Below are 12,543 nucleotides of genomic sequence, written 5' to 3'. Positions count from 1 at the left end.
AAAAAAAAAAAAAAAAAAAAAAAACACCTCTGCCCTCTCAGTCTTCTCCCTAAAATTAATTAGAAATGTGAGCAGTGGTATTTCCCTTAGTGCTGTTCAGCTTGGAGTCCTCTGTTTGGGTTACCTTCCATGTCTTCACCTTTCCTAGAATTGCCACCACCACCTACTCTCAATTCAAACCATTGCTGCCAGTCATTTTAAATATCCCTCATGAGGTTCTACTGAAAAGTTCTCTGTTTCCCCTTTTAACACTTGAAAGCTGCCCTTTATCATCACAGAAGCATCAGTGATACATTTTGTACTCTGTGTATGTATTTCAAAATTACTGCCTATTCTACAATTCACATCTGTTGTATGTTTCTCAGAACTGTAGTGAAAACAATGATTAGGAAAGCCCATAATACTTCTGTAAACAATTTTAAACGTGCCTTTGTTTTATTTTATTTTTATATTATTATCCTCCTCCTCATTATTATTGTTTTGTAGTGCTGGGGATCAAACACAGGGCCTCACACATGCCAGGCAAAATGCTCTATCACTGAGCTACATCCCCAGTCTCTTATCTATGTCTTAGTGGACTGAAAACAGAGAGCTACTGATTACCTTACAAAATAATCTGTTAAAATGCTGCATAGAAAAGACAACTGAATTATCATGAATTTTTGTATTTGTCATGAGCAAATGTTATATATGGTATCTTGCACACATCTTTTAGAATCCAAATTTCCCTTTTTAAATTGTATTTTGAGCATGGTTTCTTTATTTTAAAGAAAAAAACACGGTTCAGTGACAGAATAAAATGTTTTACTATATCAATAGCCAGATGCTAGAGATTTCATTAATCACAAAATTAACCCACCTTTGAGGTTGTGTTTGACAAAACAAACTACCCAAACGAATATGCTGCAAAAGTTAATCTTTTATTTAGTTTACTTGTGGCAGTTAATTTTCATTTCCTTTTCCTCATATGGCAGGAGAAAAAAAAATTTCAAGAAAAATTAAAGTTGTAGTTTTTAAAGGAAGAAGACTTTGGCAATGGTTTTGTATAGAAAGAATTACTCAAAATAATCCTTATTCTTGGCAGCACATGGAGAAATTAAGTTTATGGTAGACTTCCCATACATGATTTTGTTTTTGTTATTTCAGTTACCTGTGTCAACTCAGGTTTGAAAACATTAAATGGAAAAGTTCCAGAAATACATAATTGATAAGTCTTAGATAAGTTTTAACACAATACATTGTTAAAATTGTTCTATTTTATTATTAGTTGTTGTTGTTAATCTCTTACTGTGCCTCATTTATAACAAACTTTATCATAGATATGTGTATAACATAGTAATTATATGGAGTTCAATGCTAATCCCTGGTGTTAGACATCCCTTGTGGTCTTGGAATTCATTCCCTATAAATTAGAGGAGGAGTACTGCTTATTTTGCTGATAATGGTAGTGCATTTCTTACTTGTTAAAAAAAATACATTAAAAGAATGAAAACATAAAGTGTAGCAGTTATATTTGTCAATTTAACCCATAGTCAATATTTTAGAATTCTGATTATTAAAATTTATTTGCATTACAAGATGTTAATTGAATATTTATTGTAAAAGCTACAGACATAAAGTTGGTACTATAATATGATAATATTGGTAACTACTTACTTACTCCGAGTGCGTGTTTTCAGAAAGAAAAATGGTATCTTCAAAATATGCAAAGTTTTCAAACTGAATGTAACAATTTTTTAAAAAAGAGTAGCAAATACTTTTGTTCTAGGGAAGTAATTGCATAGCAAAGTGATCATGATCAGTTTTAGTGAACATGAAACTTACCGACACTTGAATTCATGTCCCCATTTTCAGAATCTGCTCCATGTTGGTTATTACTGGCATGATAGTTGCTCATAGCTTCTAATTTGATTTTTTTCACCTTCATTGCTTCGGCAATAGCTGCATTGGTAGCAGCGGCAGCTGCTGCAGCTGCTGCTGTCAGACCTTAAAAGAATAAATTAAAAATGAGGTAATTCAAATTCCGATTTTTCATGTAATAGTCCATGTACTTCATAAAACTCACATACAAACATACATTAGCATACCTGATGGCAACACTTTGATAGCATATATTCATCCCCAACTAGCCAAAGAAGCAACATTAATAAAAGGGGGAGAATGCTTTCTCAACTTCCAAACTAAATATTAGCAGAAACATAATTTAAGACATATAATCATGGACATGCAGTCAGACTTATCTGTCAAAGACACAAATACAAACATACCATTCCCTGTTTAAAATCCCCTATACTTGCCTAAAAGGAGGGTAAAATCAGAACTGCTGGCTTAATCCATGAGGTCTTTATCTAAGGAGTGAAAATCTACTTTAATCTCCCAAGTTTCCTCATTGCCATATCATGCCACATTCAAGGTCTGTGGATATGACACCATTTTCCATACATGAACTGCCTGCTCAAACCTGTTTTCCCACATGCCATTCCCTTTATGTGAAGTGAACTTGCTCTCTGAATCACTTGCCTGACTTCTGATCCTCCAGTGAGATCCCACTCCTGTTGGGAGTGTTGGCCTACTGCTCCCCCGAGCTGTGTTGATGTCTGTCTAATTCTTTCCTGGTCCACACTTACACAGAGTATGCCATGCTATACTGTAAATGTCTGTGCCTCTGTTTTCCTCACTAAATGGTGAACTACTCAGTGGTAGGACCATGTGCTGCTGTACAGCTGGGTCTCCCCCTATGTTCAAGGTACTCAAGAAAAATAAAATATCCCCCAAAATGCTATGATACTGCTTTTTAAATTTAAATGCTGATTTAAGTGACATAAAGGTAGTTTAAATAGCTTAGTGACCTTTTGTGATTGATCAGTGTTATCCTTACTTTACAGGCTAGGAAACCAGATGCAGGATTTAAATCAGTACATTCTACTCCTGGAGTTAACACATTTTAACCATTGTGCAGTGATGTTTCTCCAGAACAGTCCATTTCTGTTCATCCAGAGAACAGCAGGTAGGGGTAGATTAAAAACAAAGTTTGAGACCAGATTGTGAATCAGGCCCCTAAACTACTCTATTTTGATTTTAAATATGTGTACAGGGACATAATAACCAGAGGAGGTTTTTGAGCACAGAAGTGGTTTGTTTGTCTGCCTTAAATGTGTGAAATTTTATCAAGTCAATTCACTTGAAGCTGGAACTCCTCATTGAAAAATGACAATAGAATATATGAATAATCTCTCCTAATTCTAAAACTTTGTCTATGAGAGGATATATATCCTCCCCAGAACCCTTCACCCATATTCTTTTTGCTACAGTTGCTTTAGTATTTCTGACTGCTGTGCTCCAGCTCTCTGGAAATTTATCTGTGTGATTTATTTCAACACATACAGACTGAGCACCACTCTCTTCCTTTTCCTCTCCACTAATCATCACTTCTGGTTACTATAGCAAATAAGTTGCAGCCCAAGAAATTATTAGGAAGTCTTTTTCTGAGACAATTCCTGCTACTTATTCAGAAGGTAGGAGTATTTCACCTTCCCCTCAAATCAGCAAGAAGAGGCCCTGACCATTTTCACCCCAACGCAACAAGACCTACAGATAGGATCTTTGCATGGAAAACTGATCACCACCCCTTAAAAGGCACTGATCTAAATTCAAAGAATTCATCGGGGTTTGGTCTGAGCATTCACTGCCTTTTAAGTCTCAACTTGAGCTGATTCTCTCATCTTCCTATGATTGAATTTTCTCCCCAATTACTCATTTCCTTCAAAGATGTTTCAGAACATTTTCTTTCCTGTTCTATTAAAATTCTAAGTGTGTTTCCCAGAAAATCTCTTCCTTGATTTTGCCTTGTCACCAATGTGAACATCTCATTTGTCCCTTCCCTTGGTTGCCTGATGTTGAATTGTCTGCAGTTTACGACCCTTCTCAGGCCTTTGTCTTTGATTAATGCTGCAAGCAAAACTTGTTCGAAGTATTCAAACAATAAAGATAAACCCACAACTTGAGATATGATTGCTATTATCAAATAAATCCAAATCAAATTAAGTAACATAAAACATAATTATGCAAGACCTGGCCTTGGACAAGCCATCAAATCTTCTTGAGAATGGTTTCTTCTTCTGTAAGACCTTTCTGATACCAAAAGGAAAATATTAAGATCAAATAAGATAAACCACGTCAAAAATTTCACATCATGGTTAGTTTAACACCAAGGCATGCTATATATTCTAGTTCCTCAGTAAGTTAGATCCAAACCTAGGGAGGATTTCTGCAGGATCTGTGGGCTGGCACAGCCACCTAAACTAGGGGAATCATACTTGTCCTTAGGTGACTGCATTAGCTCTTATCTTTTAAAGCTCCCTTTTTGATAATTTTATTATTTAGCTGATCTACTTTATAAAGCTCCTTTACTTTCTGTTTGACAGTTTTCCCAGTTTTGCATTTCTAATGCAATTCCAAAAGATGTACATATCACATACACATACACACACACACACACATGCACACACATACATTTATGCACTGGCTGTACCTTAACTAACATCCATATTAACAGTCCATTTTTAGTTCAGTTTTGAGAACACAGGAAGAAAGCCATGACATAAATGAGAGTTGCTGATTTTAGTACTACCCCTCCTGGCTGTATTATAGGTTCTTCATTTTAGTTTGTTAATATCTTTCAAATTCAGACAATTTTCTTCAATTTCACTGCCCCCTCAGTGCAAGCTTTCATGTTTTGTTTCTTTTTCCATTTTCACTGACCCTGCAGGGCAACCTTCCATGTTTGCTTCCCTAGAGTACTGCAATAAAGGCTTAACAGCTCCCACTTTCACCACCTCCAATCTCTTACTCCTCATGCACTAGTCACCATGACCTCATGAAAATGAAGATCCAATCATGAGATCCAATGCCTGATCTTTGATTCAGTACTTCACATGGCTGTCAGGACTCATAGTGCTCGGTTCCCTGACAGTCAGTATAGAATCATCTGTTCTCCCAGTGTCATCTTGATCTCTGTGCTCCAGATAATTAGGCCTTCTCTCATTTTTTCTCATGGACCATGTCATTCCTTCATTCAGGGTAGTGTTCATATCTTGTACCCACTTTCTAGAGAAGTTCTCTAGTTACCTTGCCCCAGACCTGCTTATGATGCAATGGCTACATGTGATGGCTTAACTATAATTTCTTTGAGAAGCAGGTTCAGATTCCTTGCTTTTCATTCTTTACTTGGGAAATAGTTATCAATCTTTCCAAAATTAGCTTATAGATTATTCTTTTCAACAGTCATACCTGACTTTCCCTAACCCACCCCTCACACTTGTGAGTTCCTCATCCCTAGATGTGCATCAGAACCAGCAATGGAGCTTTTAAACCAAGCAAATAGATGGATTATACCATCTCAGATTCTGACCCAGAATTTATTTTTGGTTGATTTCACTGTTCCATGGTCATTTTAATATGAAATCTGAGTAGAAACAAGTAATTCCTTGCTCTCTTTCTTGAGCTTACTCTTTTGGTGGGGAGAGGGAATAGCTCTAAGAGAATGTCTAGGAAAACTTTCTTAATTTATGGATCCCAGACATCTATCACAATGTTTGGCACAGATTGTCACTGCATGAAAAATAAATAATTCTCAAACTAGATTACTTGCAGAGACATAGGAGAAATACAGTAGTTATTATTTAACCCATTTGTTTTTCTGTTACAATAAATGTGAATATAGTAGGAGTAACAAATGTCATTAATTTAATATAAATCATGACTCTTCATAGGTCTATTTTGCCCAGGGCTAGAGAGGACCACAAAATGTTCACTCCACCCCACCCCCACATAATTATTACGGTGACTTTTTGTTTTGCAATGACTCTTACAAATCTCCAATATAATTCTCAGGCCCCCTTCAACTTGCTTTTTCCAGGTAAAACTTAGCTTGCAATCTATGCTGTAGCCTTCCGTAGAGATCCCATTGTGTATGTCTTTCCCTAATTGAAATTGCCTTTAAAAAAAAAAAAGTTTAAGAAAACAATTCAAGTCTTTGGCCTATTTAACATACAGAATTCAAACTCTGACGACATTTTTTATTTAATTAAGAATTATCCACTGGTGTAAACACTGGTGACACATAATATTTACCACACTCTTTAGCTCCCTTTGTAACCCTGTTCTCACTTGTCATGGTTCTCTTCTTGTCTCAGACTCATGGAGAATCCTCTTAATGCCTCTTCCATATCCCACCATGAAGTACCTTATATTGCAAATTACCATTGCTTTCAACTCTTCCCAATCAAAACAATTTTGCCCTCAGAACTAGACAATGTGGTGTTTCTCAAAGTATATACTTTTCATAAGATTTTTTTTATTAATTTGAGGATTTTTTTAAGTTTAGATAAAAAGATAATCTGGTGAAAAAATACATTAAAATTTACAGGGAATATCTGTACCTCATAGCAAATGCTTATTAAATAATCAGATCCTCATCACAGTGGTTTTCAAAAGTGAAAATGCTTTAAAAAATCAGGAACTTGTTAAAATACAAACTCAAGTGACCATCAAATAATCTAAGGGCAGTAAGCTTTGGAACCAATGGATTAAAAGGCAAAATGACTGCATCAAAAATGATCAACATAGAAGATGAGTAAATAATATATACTATAAACAAATAAATGGTCTCTCACACTAAGAAATGGTTATTCCATCCATTATACTTTATAGTGCAAGATTTATAGTACCTCCTACACCAGGAGAAAAACATGTACTGAACTAAGTCAAATGTAACATAATTTTAACCTGCATGTGAAATGCCTATAAAAACTTAAATTGAGGGCTGGGGTTGTGGCTCAGTGGTAGAGCACTTGCCTAGTATGTGTGAGGCACTGGGTTCAATTCTCAGTGTCACGTAAAAATAAATAAATCAAATAAAGGTATACAAAATGATGGTAATGAGATGATTTAAAAAAAAAAACTTAAATTGAACAACAAATATACTACTTGTAGTAACTTTTTAAATAAATCTTATGTTTTTGGTGTTCTATTCTTTAGAGAAAAATAATAAGTGAATGATTAGTGTTTTTTAAATATATGTGCATACATTTTACATATACATGAAAATTACATATAAAAGATACGTAAGTTGTAGTTTATGATTTTCAACCTATTTTAGTGCACCTATGTCAATTTCACTGAAATAGTTCTAAAATTTAAAAATTTGGAATTTAATGAGTTCATTTTTAGAAGTTCTGAATTCAATTTTATCATCAGCAATGAGGAAATTTTATGTGTAATTAAAGGTCATTCTCCCTGGTAAAGATAATGGATTTAGAAATGCTTTGTTTTAAAAACATGTTTTTCCTCAGACAAAGGATAATAGGTCACAACATATGCAGTCACAGAACTTTGTTCAGGAAAAGGACCCCACATCACATTAAGTTTAGTACCCCATCAGCCTTATGTGATGTAAAAATATTTCATGTTTTTCTTTCCTATTTGATCACAACAAACTTCATCACTTGCAATTTAAAAGAATGAATAGATCTTTACAGAGAACTTAGAAACATGGTTTGTCACATTTTTTGTGAATTATAATGAAAACTCATTGTTGTGGACTCCATTCTGCTTTGCTCCTTCAAAGGAAACACTACATTATATTTAAAACTGATTCTTTTTAAAAAATATTTATCCTAGCTAATAAATTTCTTTTATTTTCTTTTTTTTGATGCTTCACTAAAGTCCTCTAAAATTCTTATAGATTTAGTCACCAACATCGAAGTTACTAATTATCCAAGCTTGCTATTACATAAAGAATAAGTACAATATGTTTGAAGAAAATACTCTGAAGAACCATACAAACTTTGGACATAATGCATCCACTTTGTTTTGGATAGTGCAGCAAGTTTTATAATGTCCTCGGCTTCAAAATTCTCATTTCTAGAAATAGGTACAATTCTGACCTCATAGGGGTGTCATGAAGACTACTGTGGAAAAAATATGTGTAACAGCCTGCACACATTCTAAGCCTGCCACACATGGTTACTGATCTTGTGAAAGAAAACCTAACATTCATCATGTCCTTATATTTAGTTGTACCTTTGTTCTGTTGCTCACAAAAATGCAAATATGGCAAAAGGTACTTAACAGCATAGAATGAGAATTAAGCCATTCCACAAATGGATATCTAAAAATTATGTTTCTAGCAAATCATTTGATTTAGCTGTCTACATTGTTCAAATTTATCACGAAATCACTAAATCTTCACTCTGTAATGTATTTGTACAAAGCCTTTGCTATTTCAAATTCAGTATCCTAAAACCAGTTCATAGATGTATCTTTGGGAAGGTAAGTAGACATTGTTACCACTTAAGGATGTTATTTTACTTTCTAGAGACAGCAGCTTTCTTCTGCTTTCAACTTTTATTAAAACAGCCTTTAAATTCTTCAAATGCCATTAAGCAATCCTGATGACTCTTTAAAAAAGGAAAAGTATCCCCATTCTATTTATTTCAAGTAAGTTAGTGCCCTTAGTTATAAATAGAAGATTACAACTGTAGATTATAAATATCAATAAAAGAGACATATTGCTGTCAAATTCTTTCTCTGATCTGTTTGTTTGCTCATTAACTTGAAAGGTCCAATCTTTGATCTTTGGTTTCAAAGACATCAAGATGACTTCCAAATGTTTGATATGTTGTCTACTTTTACATTGTATTCCATATAAAATGCATTTCCCAAAACCTAATGGTTGAATAAAATGGGTTACATCCAAGAGATGGTAAGTATTCAAACCTTCCAAATTACAGACTTTTTATAAGTCGGTTACTTTACTCAAATTTAGAAGAAACGAGTTTAAACATGCAGTGGATTATAACCAATGGTAGTTATTATTAATATTCTGGAATTGATAAGTTATTTATGTCTGGCATTCTTCCTACTGATTATTCAGGGAGACAGGCGGCTTATAAATATCTCATCACTCCACCGTCACAGAAATTTCATCGACAGTGCTCATGCACAGCTATTAGCAATATGAATCTAACCATTACAAGAAGGAGGAAAATCGAACATGTGGCATTAATACGCAGTCCTGGTTCCTAACCATCTGATAGGCAGATGGTGTGAATCGGATTCTCCAGCTGAAATGAAGGGGCACATCATTTAAAACCTTGTTTGCATTCTAACTGATATCAGTGCCATATTGATATACATGATACATCATGGCAGTATTTGAACAATCTAGTTTGTTTCAGTCATAAATGTTTACAGCCTTGTTTTTTTAATCTTATAAGCATGTTCAGAAGAGTGTATTTTTAATTTATGAAACCTATTGTTTACTTCTGTTGAACTAGAAGATTAGTGGAAAGCAAGAATATTAAATTACTTCAACCAGAGCAATATAACCAAGACAGATGAATAAAGTGGGTTTCTATTTTCAATAAGGATGTTAGTAAAGGAATTTTAAAATTAGCCCAGGCATTTTGTGCATTAAATACATTTATTCATTTAAACCTTCCAGCAATTTTTCCCCCAAGTGGCATACAGAGAAACTTAATGCTTTACATAGTCATTCATTTAAAACTCTCACTGTGTGCAATTAATCTTGTCTAACAATTCAATTCAGAAAGTAAAACATCAAAAAGCATAGTTCAATTCAACAGTCATTACTGTGAAGTAATCTTTCTGCTCCTGACAGTTCCTATAGATGCTTTGCGAAACTATGTTGAAGGTGCATTGTAAGCTCCATATGAGTTTGAATTACAACTCAATTGAAATCACTCCAAGTCTTAAGAATTCTTGGCTCAGTATAACTTGAAAACATCAGTACCTTTTTTTTTTTTACCCTGCTTTCTTTCTATCCTTATTTAAATACTGGCTATCCAAAACCTGACACTTATTTTCAATTATGTTATTTCTTAATGCTTTCTAAATAAATGAAAATTGTGAGTGAACCATGCCTGTCCCCACTCTTGAATGCTTAAATAAAAGAAACGATTCATGACAAGAATAAGTAAATTAACTGTAAATTTGGTTAGACTGGAGATTTTCAGTGTGAACTAGTCTCTTAATGTCCATTAGACAGACTTTCCTTGCCCTTTGTAACACATTTGTATTCTGCAGAGAAAAGGAAAATTGATCCTTAAGGCCACTAATGGAAACACTGCCTATACCAGTTTTCAGGTTTTCAATTGATTAAATTAGTTTTTTAAAATATTTGTATTAATGACAACAATAACAACAACAAAACCCCACCAATGTGGAAAAACATACAGTAAGAAATATATTATTATTATTATTATATTGATAATGACTGTTAAGACAAATAGACATTAGATTTAGCATTCTGTTTTTGAATAGCTTAAAATCCCGGTTTCCCAGAGAGAAGGGGTTATAGCAGCAGTGAAGTCAGAGGGAGGGAACACCATGGGGATGTCATTTGGCCATGTGTAAGTCACTGAGTGATTTCCATGGACGTTTTTGAAAAGCTCACCTTGTGATCACTGGCTCATAGAAACAGGCTGAAACATAATCAATAAAAAATTTAAATTTGGTTTTCAATAAAATGTCAGCTAACTATGCACAGTTGGACTTAGCATGAGATCTTGAACAGATATCATTTTCTCCACCTTTAATAATACTACCATTAGCAAAATATTTCTAAGTCACCACTTGGAGTCTAAACTTTTAACAACACGAGGAAAAGAAAGACTTACCTAGTTGACCCTTTCATCTTACTAACGATGAAACTTAGGGGCACTGGGGTTAATTGTTTTTATAAAGTTACACCATTAAATAATGATAGAGGAATCACAGTTCCTCTAACTCCCAGTTCAGCATTGACCACACTGACTTTGTCAATAGATGTAAAAAGAAAAGCACAGAATACCCTAAACTATGGAGTCTTTGAAAGAAAATCACCTCTTTTGTTCTAGTAGTTTATGGATTGTCTAAGAGGTCGAGGTTATAGACTCTCAGAGGATGTCATAAATATATGTTGAACCCATTTAGAAATCCAATCTAAATGTTCACTTGTGATTGTTTTACATAATTTAGAATATTTTTGTTACAGAAACAATGGGCATTCATCTTTGTGCACAAAACTTTTAATCTATATTATTTATGGAATAAAAAATTAGTAATATTTTTCTGAATCCCATTTCATATATACAGCACAACACGAGAGAGAGAGAGAGAGAGAGAGAGAGAGAGAGAGAGACCCTTGGCAAATCTTCGAAATAGAACAATTTATAACTATAAACATTTTGAAATAGGCAAACATTGACTCTTATTTTCTTTTAGCACTCCATTTATTATATTTTTCTATTTTCCGACAAAATCAGCATAAGCTACCCAATGTTGGTCTAAGGCCCAGCACTTATTACAACCTTTATTACCCATCAAACAAAATTACTCAGTGAATGGACTCCAGGCAGCTGGCTCTCACTAGCATGAGAATGACTGACAGTGTGTGACATTCTAAAAGGATGTTTTTGGAGAAGCAACTTGTCATTATTGGTGACAGTTCAGGCAATATAATAAGTGAAAAGAGGGAATGGTGTCATAAAGTTTAATTTCCTGCAAAAGAATAACACCATTAGCATTTTAACTTAAAGATAATCTCCCAGAATGTTCTAATTTTGTCACTATCACATAAATCCTCTACTAAATTCTTTGCTACTTCAATAAATCTCCCCCTCCCCCCTTTTTTTTTTTCCTTTTTCCAGAATCCAGGTACCACATGGTGCCCTGTCAGTGCAGAACTATTGGTGAGAAGAGGAGAGAAATGAAAAAAAGAAACACAGGTGACCAATTTACAGTTAGGCCTTGCTTAGGGAGATTACCCAATGAGATGGGTATAACTGGGAAAGACGTGGTTACCAAAGTTCTCTGACACAGTAATATAAACTTTTTGAAGGAAAAGATTCATGCAAGAAATATATTCATCTAATTACTTAGATATCCAGCAAGTGGATGCATTTTCTCTCCTTCTAAACTGAGGTCAGGGTCAGGGTGAGTTGAGAATAACATACATGCACAGTCCCTAAGTAGCAGGAAGAACAGAGAGAGCTGTGGTGGAGACTCCAAGTTCTTCATCATTGTTAGGTTCTTGCATGTATATCAATATCATTTAATATCCACAGTCAGTAAGGTGGGTGTTTTCCTTGTTGTATTACAAGGACAATCTGGATGGTGAAAGTACTTGGAAAAATAAGTTTTTGGTTATACTGTTAAAACTGGCCCATGGAAAAGAACAATCCTGATCAACTTAGAAAAATGGATACTACCATGTAATAGAGAAGATTCAAAGGAATTAAGGGCTGTGGTGCATAGCATCAAGTGATTGTCATCTCTTAGAAGGTGGCATGATAAAAGTAAATGCTACCTTGCCTTGGCACAATTTTGTAATTCTAGTCAAGTTAGTTAATTCTTTGGGCATAATGTAGGCAAATTATTTAGACTGATTATGAGTTAACCTATAACTTTTATTCAAGAATAAATGCTGTTCAAGTTTAACGTTATTTCTTTTAAAAGGTTTGATTAATATATTTAATCCAG

General features: G+C 34.2%; 1 protein-coding gene across 2 annotated transcripts in view; it reads right to left on the bottom strand.

The window, feature by feature from the left end:
* Positions 1-12,543, bottom strand: part of Dach1 (dachshund family transcription factor 1) — a 224,981-nt gene that overhangs the window by 173,820 nt on the left and 38,618 nt on the right. For both annotated transcript variants that reach the window (XM_015498812.2, XM_048801324.1), the window contains exon 2: positions 1,825-1,986. In XM_015498812.2, the coding sequence (XP_015354298.2) occupies positions 1,825-1,986 (162 nt within the window). The remainder of the gene's footprint in view (positions 1-1,824; positions 1,987-12,543) is intronic.

This window comes from Marmota marmota, unplaced genomic scaffold (genome assembly GCF_001458135.2).
Source record: "Marmota marmota marmota unplaced genomic scaffold, marMar, whole genome shotgun sequence".
In the NCBI taxonomy this organism is placed as follows: domain Eukaryota; kingdom Metazoa; phylum Chordata; class Mammalia; order Rodentia; family Sciuridae; genus Marmota; species Marmota marmota.
Note: the sequence above shows the minus strand (reverse complement) of the source record. Positions and strands in the feature narration are given on the sequence as shown.